Below are 17,103 nucleotides of genomic sequence, written 5' to 3'. Positions count from 1 at the left end.
TGTATGATGGGGCTTCCTATCCAAGTCTCTTGAATTGACTTGGCATGGAACATTGCACTGGGTCAAACACCAGGATAGCATATCAGATGTGGTTAGTTTTTGGTGTACAATGTTGTGTTTGTGCTTTGAGGTTTATCATTCTGGCACATTCTTTACATGTATTTTGCAATTGCTCCTAGATGTTTTGATCATCAGTGAGGCAAAGAATCCTGGCAAAATTCCCACACATTGCACTGACTGTTATGAAACACATTTCAGCAATTCCAGTTTTACTTCCTTGCAAAGAACTTTTTTTAAGCTGAGGGAAGATCAGTCCTTGTGAGGATAACCTGATCGTGGGCTTCCACAGGAATTGGTTGGTAAGGTTAGGATGCCCCAGCTTCCCAGTGACTTACTGGGTAAGTACAACATTTGGTCAGCAATTATATTGCCCGTGCACTGCTACAGGTTAAACTTATTATTCAACTCTGGTTCTTTACATAAAACACCCGCAAAAATTAGATTCAAACATGTCCAAGATTTTCTTACAGGATTTTCAGAACTAATGGCTAAATGAGTTGATTTGGGCTGGCTCCCATTCCTATTTAGTCTTTTTTTTTACCCTGAATGGCCTCTGCAGGTGGAAAATTCACTGCCACTGAGCACCTGCACAGGGCCACCCGACCTCACTACCAAGGTTTACTGATTTCTAGCGGCCCTAGAATTTGCCTGATTGGCTGCTGCCTGTTTTTACTCCCGCAATCCCTAAGAATGTCAGGTTAACTCTGTGAATGGCCACCAGCCAGAACCCTGTGGTCAGGATCAGCAGCAAATGAATGAAAGCGGTCGTAGTGATATGTCATCTAGGACGCCCCAAAGAAAATCAATGTGTACAAGATGCTTTCTAATGTATAACAACTTGCATTTATATAGTGCCTTAAAGCAGTAAAATGTTCTAAGGTGCTTCATAGTAACATTATCAAAGCAAATTTGACGAAATCTCAAGGAGAAATTAGGGCAGATGATTAAAGAGGTAGCTTTCAGGGAAGGTTTTAAAAGATGAGAGTTGGAAAGGTTTAGGGATGGAATCCTGAGCTTACAGCCTCGGTAGCTGAAAGTGGGTCATGATTAAAATCTGAGATGTACAAGAGACCACAATTGGAGGAACACAGATATCTGAGGATTGTAGGGCTGTTGGAGGAGGTTAATGATGGGGAGAGGTGGAAGGATTTGAAAATGAGGATGAATATTTTAAAATAGAGATGCTGCATCACCGGGAGCCAGCGTAGGTGACTGAGTACGGTGATGAGTGATTAGGACTTGGTATGATTTGGGGTACAGGTGGCATAGTTTTGGATGAGCTTAAGTTCATAGAGGATGGAAGATGGGGAGGTTGGTCAGGAATGCGGTGGAATAGTCAAGTCTAGAAGTGACAATGGCATAAGAGAAGAATTTAAGTAGCAGATGACAAATTCAGGCAATGTTATGAGATGGAAATAGTCTTGGTGATGGCGCAGAAAAGAAGATGGAAGCTTCTATCAAGACCAAGCATAACATCAAGTTTGCAAGCACTCTTCAGCTTCTTACATTTGCCAAGGAGATGGATGGAGTCAGGGGCCAGCGAATGGAGTTTGTTGGATGCAGTGCATTGGGAACTGAAGTTGGTGGCTTTGGTCTTCCACTATTCAGTTGGATCAAAATTCTGTTTGTCCAGTACTGGATGCCTAACAAAGCAGTCCCACAATTTAAAGACAGTGGAGAATTTGAAAGATGTGGTGGCAAAGTGGAGCTGGGTGTCAGCATACGTGTTGAACCTGGCATGATGTGAAAGAGGGTCATATATTTGACCCCTAGTTCTGGCCTCAACTGCAAGTGGCAATATCTTCTCCATGTCTACCCTATCAAATCCTTTTGATGACCTTGAAGATCTCTATGAACTCATCTGCTCAGTCTCCTGTTTTGCAGAGAAGTGAACTACAGCCTATTCAGTTCAGGTATTCTAGGTTTTTTTACACCATCTTCTATACTGCCTCTTGTAGTCTTATAATATGGAGATCACAACTGTGCATAGTACTTTCAAGTGTGGCTTAACCAAGGTTCTCTACAGGTTGAATGTAACTTCTTCTCTGCTTTTCAATTTTATTACTCTAGAAATGAAATCCAGAGCCTGTTTGCTTTTTAATTGCCTTATAAACTTGTGTTGCTACTTTGTGATTTGTGTATCTGTACTCCCAAATCCCTCTGCTTCCCTACCCCATTTAAACATTTATTTCTGAGGAACATGTGGCCCTTTTATTCTTCCTCCCAAATTTGTTACTTTGCACTTAACTTTACTGAAGTTCATCTGTTGATTGCATACCAAATCTGCAACTTTATTAACCTCTTCCTGTAAATCGTTGCAGTCCTCCTTTATATTAACCGGGCCCCCTGATTTTGTGTCACTGGAAAATTTTGAAACTGTACTTCTGATTCCTAAGTCCACATGGTTTATGTAAATAGTCAACATCAATGACCCTACCACCAATCTTTGTGGAACACTGCTTCCTGCCATTTGCCAGCCTGAATAACTACTATTAAGTCCCCTTCTTTTTCTGTTTAGTGACCAACTTGTTATTCAATCTGTACTTGACCCCTGATTGTAGGAGGGCTTTGTGCAGAAGGTCAATTTTAAATTGTAAACGTGGAATATGTGACATGAAGCAGAATTTTTTTTTTAGCCCTGATACCTCCGTTTCAATCCTACTTGATTATGGTATCTTCCCTTTTATCATCGAGATTTTCAGTCAACTGATTTTGGGGAAACTTTCTTCACATGGAAATGAGAAGATTACTTAACCCCTTCAAGCCTGTTCTGTCATTTGATTAGATTATTAATCTGTTTCTTACCTCAATTTACTTGCCATGGTTCTGTAACCCTTGATCCCCATACCTAACAAAAATCCATCAAACTTAGTTTTTAAATTTGAATCCCCGACCTCAACAGGCTACAGGGGCCAAGAATTCCAAATTGCCAGCCAACTCATTGCTCTCCTGCAAAGTTCTAGGACCAGCCGCATCATGTCTCTCCATTGGAATTTGGGACTTGAACCATTCAACAAGAAGTCACATGCTGAAAATCCATTAATACAGGAAATTAAACCAGCATAACCTGCAGATTTAAAATCTAGACTAGTTCAGTTAAAACTTGCTTTGTATTAAATGTGGAAAATTAGCATATCTGAAAGATGTTTTTTAAAAAAAGAAACCTTTCAGTTATAGAGCTTCTTTCACAATCTTGGTACTTTCCAAAGCGCTTTATAGTCAATGATGTACTCTGAAGTGTAGGCATGGTTGTAATGAAGGAAACGCGGCAGCCAAATTGTGGACAGCAAGCTCCCACAAACATCAGTGTTATGACAATCTGGTAATCTGACGTTATGATGTTCATTGAGAGATGAATATTGACAAGGGCATCAAGGGCAACTCCCTGACTCGTATTAAAAATAATGCCAGGGGATCTTTTTACATCTACCTGAGGAGGCTGGTGGTGCCTTGGTTTAATGTCCCTTTTGAAGGGGACACCTACAACAGTGCAGCAGTCCCTCAGTACTGCACTGGGAATGTTGATCTAGATTTTGTGCTCCTGTCTTTAGTGAGACTTGAATCTACAACCCTGTGAAGAGAAGACTACCAACTGAGCCATGGCTCTCTGCAAGGGAATGAACAAGTGAGATTGTTGGGCTGCAATCCTTCTCTCTGGGTCGGAGCATGGCCTACAGGTATTCTCCGTGTGTGGAGACTAGTGGACGTTTGGAATGTGGCTATGAATAGTTTTGAGTTGCTAGCAGGAAACGGAGGGGAGCCATAAATGAGTCTTTTTCTGGTTGGTGGGATGCAACGAGTGTTGTGCCATATGGATCTGCTGGGGGCTCAACCTTTTACACTTCATATAAATGAATTGAAGGGACAGAAGGTATGGTTGCTAAATTTGCTGATGATACAAAGATAGGTAAGAAAGTAAGTTGTGAAGAGGACTTTAGGAGGGCTACAAGGGATCATAGGTTAACTGAGTGGACCAAGATCTGGCAAATGGAGTATCATGTGAGCAAATGTGAAATTGTCCATTTTTGATAAAGTATGTTATTTAAATGATGAGAGATTGCAGAGTCCTGAGGTGCAGAGGGATCTGGGTGCCCTAGTGCATGAATCACAAGGCTTACAGGTAAAGCAAGTCATTAGGAAAGCTAATAGAATGTTACTGTCTATTGCGAGCAGAACTGAATATAAAAGTAGGGAGGTTATGCTTAGTTGTACAGGACACTGGTGAGACCACATCTGGAAAAATCTGTAGAGTATTGGCCTCCATATTTAAGGAGGAATGTAAATGCATCAGAAGCAGTTCAGAGAAGTTTTAGTAAACTAATACCAAGAATGGGTGGCTTGTCTTATGAGGAAAGATTGGATAGGCTAGGCTTGTATCTGCTGGAGTTCAGGAGAGTAAAGAGCGACTTGATTAAAATATATAAAATCTTGAGGGGTCTTGACAGGGTGGATGTGGAGAGGATGCTTCCTCTCGTGAGAGAATCTAGAACTAGGGGTTGCTGTTTAAAAATATGGGGTCGGCCATTTAATACAGAGGTAAAGAGAAATTTTTTGAGGGTAGAATGTCTTTGTCTTTGAAACTCCCTTCCTCAAAAGGCAGTGGAAGCAGAGTCTTTGTTTTCAAGACAGAGGTGGATAGATTCTTGATAAACAAGGGGGTGAAGGGTTATGGGAGTTTGCAGTCAGATCAGCCATAATCTTATTGAATGGTGGAGCAGGCTTGAAGGTCTAAGTGTCCCACCTCTGCTCCTAACCAGCATGTGTGCATAAGTATCTCCCAGCTATTCTGCCTCCTGGGAGTGTTTAAAGATTTAATCTCTGGTTTCTGAATGGCATAGCTGGGTAAGGCAAAGTGAATCTCTCACTTGGGAAGATGCCTTGTTGAAATGCTGATGGCCAATGTCTAATGAAAGTGGTGCTTTAAAGTAGTCTTGCTGTTTCTGGGTTTGAGAGGGGTTCCTGTTCAAAGTGCCTACTTCTGATTATCTGGTGAAGTTGGAGCTGAGCCTGACCCTTGACCTGCACTTCCCCAACATTCAAACTAGCTCTTGACCCTCACTCGGGCTCAAGCATCATGAACTGAGCTGTGACCTTTGGGGCAGAGCTGAAATCTCGGATGTGGGACGATTTGTTTTTGTTTCGTTTTCCCCCAGCTGTTACAATATTTCCCCGAATGTGAAGGTGATGGCAAGAACAGGTATATTCACACTGCCATTGAACTTTGACTTGCACATGCAGCAGGTCACTGGTTTGAAATGCTAATTTATGTACTGCTTTGAAGACCGGATCTGAGAGTGTTGTCAATACGTAACGTTTGGAGCAACTGTACGAACCAGTGTTGTGATTCTGACAATGGCTGTCACATTATGCATGTCTAAAATTAGTGTTCTTAAGTTGCACAAATGTCAGCTGTAGTAATTGTTCTCTGGCATCCTTTTGACCACAATATTTAATCAACTTGATTTATGTAAATTGGTGCCAAATAAGCAGTTTAAGAAAACACAGGTTTGTGCTTGAATTTAGGATGTTTATCTGAACATGTGTTGGAGTTAGAGGGATAATGAGGCTGTGCAGAAATTTATTGAGAAACTGCAACAAAACTATTCCTAAATTTGGAAGGCCATTCCTTTTACACTTGATAAAATTTACTAGTAGCTTACCTTGTAATTGCCTAGTTCTACTGCTTCACTGTTTGAATTAATATATATGTTGCATCAGAGCAAGACAGACCACTGTGTTTGGTCAGTCTCCCTCCCTCACCCTGGCACTGTTTGGTTTGTGTCTCCCTCTCTTATTCATGGGTATTGCTGTTTCTGGGTTTGAGAGGGGTATTGCCTATACTTAATTGACCTTGAGAAGATAAAGGTAAACTGCTGTCTTGGACCACTGCAATCCATCTAGTGTAGGTGTACCCACCTGTGCTGTTAAGGGGAGAGTTCCAGGATTTACAAAGTGAGCCGGACTTTCGCTACCATGATGGATAGCTCAAGTCGGGAAATTTCCCAACACAGCAGACCTGCCTTGATAGGACCCTTTTGCATGCAATGTTAGCTCCGGGGAGGCAGGAATGTGAACAGGTCGGGTCTGCCACCACTGGAAGCAACTTGGAGGTGGGCAAGTGCCAAGGAGCGTTTTTTAGAAGGCCTGCCTCTGCTTTCTGACACGTCAGCCCAGTTTGACAAATAGCTGTTACACCCTCTAGCCCTCATCCCTATGCTGGTTCCATAGCCACTCACCCAGCATCCACTATGATTAGACCTCAGGAGCAATGTGGAAATTAAACTTCTAATAATCTAATAGAGCTCTTGCTCTATCTCTCGCTCATACACACTTGAATTGAGGTTTTTTTTCCTGTATCATGAAACCCATTCAAAGATTTTGCTGGGGGATTCAGCAATAGTAATGTTGTTGTACATCCAGGGGAACTATCTCTAGTTGGAGATGGTTATTGCCTTGCAGTTGGATGGCATGAATGTTCTTTCCACATACTCGGCCAAGCTTGAATGTTGTCCAGGTCACGCTGCATATGAGCACAGGCTGCTTTGGAATCTGAGGAGTTGCAAATGGCACTGAACACTGCAATCACCAATGAACATCCTCACTTCTGACTTTGATGGAGGGAAATCATTGAAGCAGCTAAAGATGGTTGGGCCTAGGGCACCACTCTGAGGAGCTCCTGCAGCAGTGTGTTGGGGCTGAGATGATTGGCCTCCAACATCTGTAACCAGATATCGCTCCAACCATTGGAGAGTTTTCTCCCTGATTCCCATTGACTTCAGTATTGAGAGAGGTCCACGCTGCTGTATTTGACCAAATGCTGTCGTGATTCAAGGGCAATCACTCACCTTACACCTGGAATTCGGCTGTTTTGTCCATGTTTGGACTGGAGCTAAATGTCCCTAGTGGAACCCAAACTGAACATCAGTGAGCATTTATTGCTGAGTAAGTGCTGCTGATAGCACTGTCATTGACCCTTTCCATCGCTTTGATTGAGAGCAAAATGATAGGGCAGTAATTGGCCAGATTAGATTTATCCTGCTTTTCATGGACAATACATACACAGGCAATTTTCCACATTGTTGAGTCACTGCTAGTATTGCAGCTGTGTGGAAACAGCTTGGCCAGGGATACAGCTACTTCTGGAGCACACATTTTCAGTTTAGTACCCATATCCTTGCTGTATCCAATGTATTTAGTCATTTCTTGTTATCACTTGAGTGAATCGAATTGTCTGAAGACTGGCTTCTGTGATGGTGGGGACCTTAGGAGGAGGTCAGGGTGGATCATCCACTTGGCATTTCTGGCTGAAGATGGTTACAAATACTTCATCTTGTCTTTTGCACTCGTGCAACGCTCCCCCATTGTGGAGGATGGGGATCTTTGTGATGCTGCCACCTTTAGTTAGTTGTTTGTCACCATTCATGATTGGATGTGGCAAGACTGCAGAACTTTGATCTGATCTGTTGGCTTTGGGATCCTGTAGCTCATCTACCACATGCTAGTAGATAAAATCCCCTTCACTCACAGGATGGTATTTCTCTTGAGAATGACAATGACATTGGCAACACTGGAAAGAGTGTTTCGAATTCCTCAACCATGAATCCACGGTGACATCTGATACACTCCAGTCTATCCCTCAGTACCCTGAGGTAGAATCCATGGGTGAACCACCATCAATGGGAGATCTGCAACAGGCAATCAAACAGACGAATAACAGCAAAGCTTGCTTCCCCTGAGGTATGCCATCTGAGGTCTTCAAAGCTGGTCGGTTTTTGCTCACATCAAGACTCCATGTGATGGATTTGGGAGGAAAAAGAACACCCCCGACATCATGAATGTGACCGTTATAACTACCTTCAATAAGGGAGGTTAAGTCATGCTGTGGAAACTCGCAGCATTTCCCTCTTGTCCATAGCAGAGAAAATCCTTAATCACTCACTTCTTATGACTGAGGAAATTCTCCCAGAGACTCTGTGGCTTTGGATCCTCTGACATGCCCTTTTGTTGCCAAACAAATTCAAGAAAAATGTCAAACAACACCAGGAACCTTTCTTTTATAGTCATCAGCCTGACCAAAGCATTTGGCTCAGTAAGTTGTGAGGCTCTGAATTGTGCTCCAAAGAGTTGGACGTCCAAGAAACTTCTTCACGCTCCTGCAAAGGCCTCATGGTGATATGGCTGCAACTGTCTTGAGTGAGGGATGCGAGACAGTTGTCTTCAAAATCCGGACCAGGGTCAAGCAAGGCTGCGTGATAGCCCTCATACTAGATCTACCTGACAGTGGCTATTCACCTCGCCAAAGATCAATTGCCCTCTGGTGTCAGCATTAAGTGCCATCTAGATGGAAGACTCTTTAACCTCAGTCACTTCATGTGAAAATTAAACTGACCACCATCGACATACATGATCATCAGTTTGCAGTGTCATTACCCACTTGACACCAGATTTGCAAACCACTCTGCTCTTGATCTTAGTTTTGCATACAAGAAGCTTGGTTTGTCCTTGAAATGTTGCCAAAACCAAACTCCTATCAACCCCCACACCTGATCAGCTAAATCTTGCACCTCCCTTGTATGTTGATGGAAAGTTTCTGGAGCATTTTGAGCACTTCCCGTACCTTGGCAGCCATCTCTCCAAGGACCACTATCGACAATATGCAACATCATATCAGCTGCAACAGCCTTCTGCAAACTGCAGCGAGTGACAGCAAAGCCCTCTGAGTCAACAAAAATCTTAGTATGAAGAGCAGTTTTCACCACACTCTTGTACTGTAGTGAGACCTGGACTGTGTATCAGTGATGTTTAAGAGTGCTATAAAACTTCCATCAACAAATTCTTCTGCTGCATCCTCCAGATTCAATGAGACGATCATCAAATAAATGCTAGTGTCCACCTTGAAGCTCCACAAATATTCAGGCAAATTTGCAAGATCAGGCTCAGTGGACTGGGCACCAGATGGCCGAAAACCATCTCCCCAGCCAGGTCCTGTTTTCTCAACACTCAAATGACCAACGTTTCAGGGGAGGATAAAAGATGCTTCAAAGCTGCTCCTTTTAAGCAGGGCAGCATTGACCTTAATGTCTGTGAAGGAACTTGCTATTAATCATTCAGAAAGGCAACCAACTTGTCTATCAAGTTGCATCAGGCTTTGAGTCCCACTGTCTTAATAAGGAAGCAGAGCAGTGACAAGGAAGCAAATCCTGCACTCTGGGCTCAATGTGGAACGTTCTGCCCGATGTGTCCAAAGAGATGCAAGTTGAGAATCAGCCACTTCAGTCACATAAAATTCATGACCTTTTATGTAGACATCATCCTCAAATCAAGGCACAGCTGATGACACTGACTTCTGTTTAGCATGCATGTAGTCCTGTGTAGCTTTACCAGATTGGCATCACAGTTTTGGGCATATCTGGTGCTGCTACTCCTACTCTCATTGAACCAGTGTTGGTCACTTAACTTAATGATATTGAGGGACATAACAGGTTAAAAATTCTGGTCAAATATAATTCTGCTGCTGATGACCCACAGCAGCTCATGGATGCCTAGTTTTAAGCTGCTAGATCTGTTCTGAGGCAATTCCATTTAGTACAGTGGTAGTGCCACACAACATGGAGGGTGTCCTCATTGTGAAGACAAGATCCATAAGGGCTGTGAGGTGGTCACGCCTACCAATACCTGTCACAGACAGATCTATCTGACAGGTAGATTGATGAAGACGAAGTCTAGTAGGTTCCTGCCAAAGACCCAGTCTGGCAGCTGTTGCCTTCAGGATGGGGCCTACTCAGTGGTTGGACTATTAAGCCATTCTTCTCCAAAATGGTGTTGAACATGGCGTTCATCAGCTGAGACAGGGCAGTTTGTGGTAATTTTTTTCTTTTCTTTCTCTCATGATGTGGGGGTTGCTGGCAAGACCTGCATTTGTTGCCCTTGAACTGAGTGGCTTGCTGGACTATTTCAGAGGGTCGTGAAGAGTCAACCACATTGCTGTGAGTCTGGAGTCGCATGTAGTCCAGACCAGGTAAGGACAGCAGATTTCTTTCCCTAAAAGACATTGGTGAACAAGATGGGTTTTTACAACAACCAGTGATAGTTCTCATGGTCACCATTACTGAGATTAGCTTTCAATTCCTGATTTATTAATTGAATTTAAATTCCACCAGCTGCCATGGTGAGATTTGAACCTACCCCTAGAGCATTAGCCTCTAGATTACTAGTCTGGTGACATTACCATTATGCCACCGTCTCCCCAGTAGACCACGTTAAAAGGAAGTTTCCTTGCCCATGTTTGACCTGATCCTATGAGACTTCATGGGGTCTGGAATCAAAATTAAGGATTCCTAGGGCCACTCCCTCTTAACTGTATGGCACAGTTCTACCACCTTGTTGGGTCTGCCCTATCTATGGACAGTACATACCCAGGAATAGTAGTAGAGGGGTTAGGAATGCAAGACTTTATAAGATGGTTAAGTTTTAAACTCTCTCAATTTAAGGTAAAACAGAATCCCCTGGAATAAGGGATGGTAATCATGCTGAACTCTGCATGGAAACAGGCCCATGTGATTTGATTGCCATGGAGACAGAGCCCCATGTTGAAACTTTGAAAACTGGCACTCTAGTTTATTTAACTTGACACAAAATGGGTAACTGGTCTGACCATTCTGTCTCAATCATTCGAAGAAATCTGAAGAGACTGAAAAAGACTGTAGCTGTGCTCAGGAGGGGGAAAGGCTGTTTCTTGTTAACCGCCAAGCAGAATTCTAATGAGAATGGATTCCCTGTTTGAAGAGATGGGACGTGTGGAGAGTTAAAGACTTGGGTGTTGCCAGAGGGTGCCTTGCTGCTAGAAGTCAATTTTATCATACTCTAGAGCATAGAGTGAAGCAACTTTTAAAAGAGGACTGGAAGATTCACCCTTCGGGGGACAGGAAGAGGCGAACCTGTTGAATTGCTGGGAGGAATTTGGGACTTTGAAGGCTACCTATCTGCTGAGAGTTTACTGTAACATGTAAACATGGCGTAGGGTTTTCAGTTGTAATTAGTCAATGAGGGTATCTTTAGTATATGAACTTCCTAACAAATAATATTTAGTCTATGTTGATTTTAATTTGTTGTTTAAAAAAAAAAAAATTTGAAGTGAAATCTTGTGCAATTCTTTGCGTCGGTCACGAGAAAATTTTGTTTTTTTTTAAAAAGTGATCAGCCTCTTTGGGAATTGTATCAGAGCAGTCAGGGACATTGATTGTAAGGTGATTCAGTGTGTACAGTATGATCATGTAAGGCTGTTGTTTGGTCTGTGGGGCACCTCTCCCAATTTTGGCACAAGTCCCCAGATGTTAGTGAGGATGACTTTGGAGGGTCAAATTTGGAGGATGTGCCTTTGTCATTTTCGGTACCTAGGTTGATGCTGGGTTTTCTGTCTGGTTTTATTCTTTGACTTTTCTGTAGCAGTTTGACACAACTGAATGACTTGCTAGGCCATTCAGAGGGCAGTTAATAGTCAACCACATGCTGTGTGTCTGCAGTCACATATGGGCCAGACCTGGTAAGAATGGCAGATTTCCCAACTGAAGGACATAGGGAACCAGATGGGTTTTTGCCACAATCTAGTAATTACATGATCATAATAGACTAGCTTTTAACTCCTGATCTATTAATTCATTGAAATTAAATATCCACCAGTTACTGTGATGGGATTTGAACTTCTGTATGGTGCTCTGTTTTGTCTGCTCTCCCTGTCTGGTGCTCTGTTTGTGTCTTCTCTCCTTCTGTCGCATGAAAAGCGATTATTAAACCCAAAATGTAATCCTGTGTAATGCTGCCTAAACAGTGTGTGTTTGGGGGCCCTTCAACAAATCTCTAATGTCACAAACTTGTTTGTTCCTTTTGTGGGCTGGTTTTAATCTCCTGATTGCTTTTAGTATTCCAGACGATTACAAGTGTGGAAAAGCTCTGGGACCAGTTGAATCGCTCCAAGAACATCCAGCTGATCCAGATAAGATCCTGATTGGTTACAGCCGAGGCCTCGTGCTCCTGTGGGGCCAGGTGACACGCTCCGTGGAGGATCTGTTTCTAGGCAACCAGGTACCTGCAGAAGAGTCGCCACTAAGAATCTCTTGAATGTTCCACCTGAGATGGTCCTTGATTTTTTAGCTAGATGCAGAGTAGATGATGTAGCTCAGACGGTGATCAACCTGATTTTGTCCGACTTCTATCCACAATACTGTTGTGTTTCTGAACTTTAGCCCAACTAAGTCTTGCTCACCCATCCACCCTGGTGTTCACTGGTCTGTATTGGCTTCTGGTCCAGCAAAGCCTTGATTTCAAAATTTTTCATCCTCTGTTTCAAATCCCTCCATGGCCTTGCCCCCTCCCTATCTCTCTAACCTCCTGACCTTTTTGAGTTGTTTCTCCAACTCCTGGTCACCTGAGCATCCTTGATTTTCCTTTTTCCTGCCATTGGTGGCTCTGCTTTCAGCTGTCATGCCTTGAGCTCTGAGCTCACTACCTTATGATACAGCCTCCTCTACTTTACTTTAAGGAGATCAAATGAAGATTGGGTGATTTTATTTTTTTTTTGTTGAACACCACAGTTCAGTCCACAAGCATGACCTCCCCCTCTGTCTACTTTGCTTGGCCTTCTACACTGTTCAGATGAAACTCAGTGGAATGTTGAGGGATGATTACTCATCCTTTTGATTGGATGCTTTACAACCTTCTGGACTCAGTATAGAGCTCAGCAATTTCAGGTCATAACCACCACTCCCATTTATCGGGACAGCGGATACTGGTAGTGGTTCTGCTGTTAAAATTTAAAGATTCTCTAGACCCAGCTTTTAGAATTGTGTGTTACTTAGCACACATGTCATTGGTCCAGGAGGTCACAGCAGTGTTTATGATGTACATGAGCCACCTAAAACCCCTCTTTTTATCTGAGCCCATCAACATTTCCTTCTATTCCTTTGTTCCTTTGTCCTTCATCTGGTTATCTAGCTTCCCCTTGGATGCATTTGTGTTATTCACCTCACTACTCCATGATAGCTCAATGAGGACTACAGTGATGTAAATCTGTCCTCATCCATGTGGGTAGTAATATAGTCAAGTGGTCTGGCCTACATGTGACTCCGGATTCCAGTGGTTGACTCTTAACTGCCCTCTGAACAAAGGCGGTTAGGGATGGACAATAAACGCCGGCCTGGCCAGCGACGCCCACATCTGATGAATATTAAAAAAAGTGACTCCTGTATCCCACATCAAACCCTGCTCGTTTTCAGTACATTTGAAATCAATCTACTAACAGATTCCACTGCCTCCCAGTGCCATCCAGGTTCAAGCAGAAGATAAACTCTAATATTATGTACATGCACTGTTTCCAAACAGGCAATGAACTTTCTCCACCTAATGCTGGAACTGCCTCTTTAAACATAGAGCAGTCTTTTATTGCAAATTTGCAAACAGACTTGATGAAGGAGCATAGAATACGAACACATGCCATTTCTACAAGTTAGGTCTAAGTTACCTCATCATGAACTTGAGGCCTTTCCTGGGGTACCAACCCCCTCTTACCCTCCTGGAGTCGCCAGGATTTGAAGATTAGTCGTCTCAATTTCTCTGCTCCTCTCACCCATTCTAACCTGTCTCTCTCTGAACTTACTGCACTCCATTCTCTCAGGTCCAACCCTGACATTGTCATCAAACCCGCTGACAAGGGTGGTGCTGTTGTTGTCTGGCGCACTGACCTCTACCACGCGGAGGCTGAGCATCAACTCGCAGACACTTCCTCCTACCTCTCCCTGGACCATGACCCCACCACTGAACATCAAGCCATTGTTTCCAGGACTGTCACTGACCTCATCTCCTCTGGGGATCTCCCTCCCACAGCTTCCAACCTGATAGTTGCCCAACCTCGGACGGCCCGCTTCTATCTCCTACCCAAAATCCACAAACAGAACTGCCCCGGTAGACCGATCGTCTCAGCTTGCTCCTGCCCCACAGAACTCATTTCTCGTTATCTTGACTCCCTTCTCTCTCCCCTTGTCCAGTCCCTTCCCACCTACATCCGTGATTCCTCTGACACCTTACGTCACATCAACAATTTCCAGTTCCCTGGCCCCGACCGCTTCCTCTTCACCATGGACGTCCAATCCCTCTACACCTCCATCCCCCACCAGGATGGTCTGAGGGCCCTTAGCTTCTTCCTCGAACAGAGGCCCGAACAATCCCCATCCACCACTACTCTCCTCCGTCTGGCTGAACTTGTTCTCACGCTGAACAATTTCTCCTTCAACTCCTCTCACTTCCTCCAAATAAAAGGTGTGGCTATGGGTACCCGCATGGGCCCCAGCTATGCCTGTCTCTTTATGGGGTATGTGGAACATTCCTTGTTGCAGTCCTACTCCGGCCCCCTTCCACAACTCTTTCTCCGGTACATCGATGATTATTTCGGTGCTGCTTCATGCTCTCGTCAGGACTTGGAAAAATTTATTAATTTTGCTTCCAATCTCCACCCCTCCATCATTTTCACGTGGTCCATCTCTGACACTTCCCTTCCCTTCCTTGACCTCTCTGTCTCAATCTCTGGTGATAGACTGTCCACCAATATCCATTACAAACCCACCGACACCCACAGCTATCTCGACTACAGCTCCTCACACCCCACTTCCTGTAAGGACTCCATCCCATTCTCTCAGTTCCTTCGCCTCCGTCGCATCTGTTCCGATGATGCTACATTCAAAAACAGTTCCTCTGACATGTCCTCCTTCTTCCTTAACCGAGGTTTTCCACCCACGGTCGTTGACAGGGCCCTCAACCGTGTCCGGCCCATCTCCCGCGCATCCGCCCTCACTCCTTCTCCTCCCTCCCAGAAACATGATAGGGTCCCCCTTGTCCTCACTTATCACCCCACCAGCCTCCGCATTCAAAGGATCATCCTCCGCCATTTCCGCCAACTCCAGCATGATGCCACTACCAAACACATCTTCCCTTCACCCCCCTTATCGGCATTCCGTAGGGATCGCTCCCTCCGGGACACCCTGGTCCACTCCTCCATCACCCCCTACTCCTCAACCCCCTCCTATGGCACAACCCCTTGCCCACGCAAAAGATGCAACACCTGCCCCTTCACTTCCTCTCTCCTCACCGTCCAAGGACCCAAACACTCCTTTCAAGTGAAGCAGCATTTCACTTGCATTTCCCCCAACTTAGTCTACTGCATTCGTTGCTCCCAATGTGGTCTCCTCTACATTGGAGAGACCAAACGTAAACTGGGCGACCGCTTTGCAGAACACCTGCGGTCTGTCCGCAAGAATGACCCAAACCTCCCTGTCGCTTGCCATTTTAACACTCCACCCTGCTCTCTTGCCCACATGTCTGTCCTTGGCTTGCTGCATTGTTCCAGTGAAGCCCAACGCAAACTGGAGGAACAACACCTCATCTTCCGACTAGGGACTTTACAGCCTTCCGGACTGAATATTGAATTCAACAACTTTAGGTCGTGAGTCCCCTCCCCCATCCCCACCCCCTTTCTGTTTCCCCCTTCTTTTTTTTTCCCAATAAATTATAAAGATTTTCCTTTTCCCACCTATTTCCATTATATAAAATAAAAAAAAACCCACAAGAGCTATACCTTGAGTGCCCTACCATCCATTCTTAATTAGCACATTCGTTTAGATAATATCACCAACTTTAACTTTAACACCTATGTGTTCTATTGTACTATTGTTGTTGACATCTTTTGATGATCTGCTTCTATCACTGCTTGTTTGTCGCTACAACCACACCAACCCCCTCCACCTCTCTGTCTCTCTATCTCTCCGCCCCCCACACACACACCTTAAACCAGCTTATATTTCAGCTCTTTCCTGGACTCGAACTCAAGTTCTGTCGAAGGGTCATGAGGACTCGAAACGTCAACTCTTTTCTTCTCCGCCGATGCTGCCAGACCTGCTGAGTTTTTCCAGGTAATTCTGTTTTTGTTTTGGATTTCCAGCATCCGCAGTTTTTTTGTTTTTATATTTGAAGATTAATTTCCTGGAAACTGAGAGTAGCCTTAGAGAAGAGTCTTTGGGACATAATATAAAATATTTAGGAATGCTTCAGGCTCAGAATTGTCTTGCTTCCCAAAAGTTGGGTTGCAAGGATAGGAATGTTGGTCAGATGGTTGGGTGCAGGTCTTGTGATCAAACTTAAGAATACATTCAGAGTTTGAAATCCTAGTCCTTCCACAGCCTGTGGACAACATTAACAATGTGCATTTATGTAGCATCTTTAACGTAGTTACATTTTTTTATTTGCACCAGTACCATCTCCTTTTGCCTTGCAACATCATCCCTCTTGTCACTTAAGCACTCCTACCCTCCACCCTATTATGGGCCTCTCCTCTCCCCACTTTTCTTGCCTCTGTACTTGTTAGCGATGTAATAGATATTAAAACATCTTTCAGTTCTGGGGATGAAAGGCCATCGACCTGCAATGTTAACCCTATCTCTCCACGGATACCGCCTGAGCTGTTAAGTATTTCCAGCACCTGCAGTATTGTGCTTTTGTGCAAAAATGACACTTTTTTTTTTTTGAAGCTTTTAGTCACCTGTCCTAATGTTTCTCCCTTTTGAGTGTCAATTTTTATCTGAACTCTCCTGTAAAGCACGGGGCATTTTACTATATTAAAGCAATATATAAATGCAAGTCGAGGTGTGAAGGAATAATCTGCTGGCACATAAACAGGGCACTCAGTTCTTAAAGATGGCAATGGTACAGCTCGCTCTCCCTTCTTTAAAGAGAGTACTGCATTGGCCCCTCCCAGTTTTGCATCCAACCACACTCTAAAGCCCTGGGATATCTACTCTGAGACCTCAGCAGTTTTATGCCTCCTCTTCCCCTGGATGCTAGGCTGTATCCTATCAGGCCTTGACATATTGTTTGGCTAAAGAACAATATAGCCTAAAATTTTCCTTTCATCCTTCATAAAGTTGTTCCCATGCACTTGATCTATTCAGGATTTGCCTCCCCTCAAATATTCTATTTTTTAGTAAGACTGATGCATAAGTG

General features: G+C 43.9%; 1 protein-coding gene across 2 annotated transcripts in view; it reads left to right on the top strand.

Annotated features, from left to right (window-relative positions):
• Nucleotides 1-17,103, top strand: part of llgl1 (LLGL scribble cell polarity complex component 1) — a 161,706-nt gene that overhangs the window by 108,769 nt on the left and 35,834 nt on the right. For both annotated transcript variants that reach the window (XM_041206676.1, XM_041206675.1), the window contains exon 6: nucleotides 11,979-12,141. In XM_041206676.1, coding sequence (XP_041062610.1) covers nucleotides 11,979-12,141 — 163 coding nt within the window. The remainder of the gene's footprint in view (nucleotides 1-11,978; nucleotides 12,142-17,103) is intronic.

The sequence above is a fragment of the Carcharodon carcharias genome, chromosome 15 (genome assembly GCF_017639515.1).
Source record: "Carcharodon carcharias isolate sCarCar2 chromosome 15, sCarCar2.pri, whole genome shotgun sequence".
In the NCBI taxonomy this organism is placed as follows: Eukaryota; Metazoa; Chordata; class Chondrichthyes; order Lamniformes; family Lamnidae; genus Carcharodon; species Carcharodon carcharias.
Note: the sequence above shows the minus strand (reverse complement) of the source record. Positions and strands in the feature narration are given on the sequence as shown.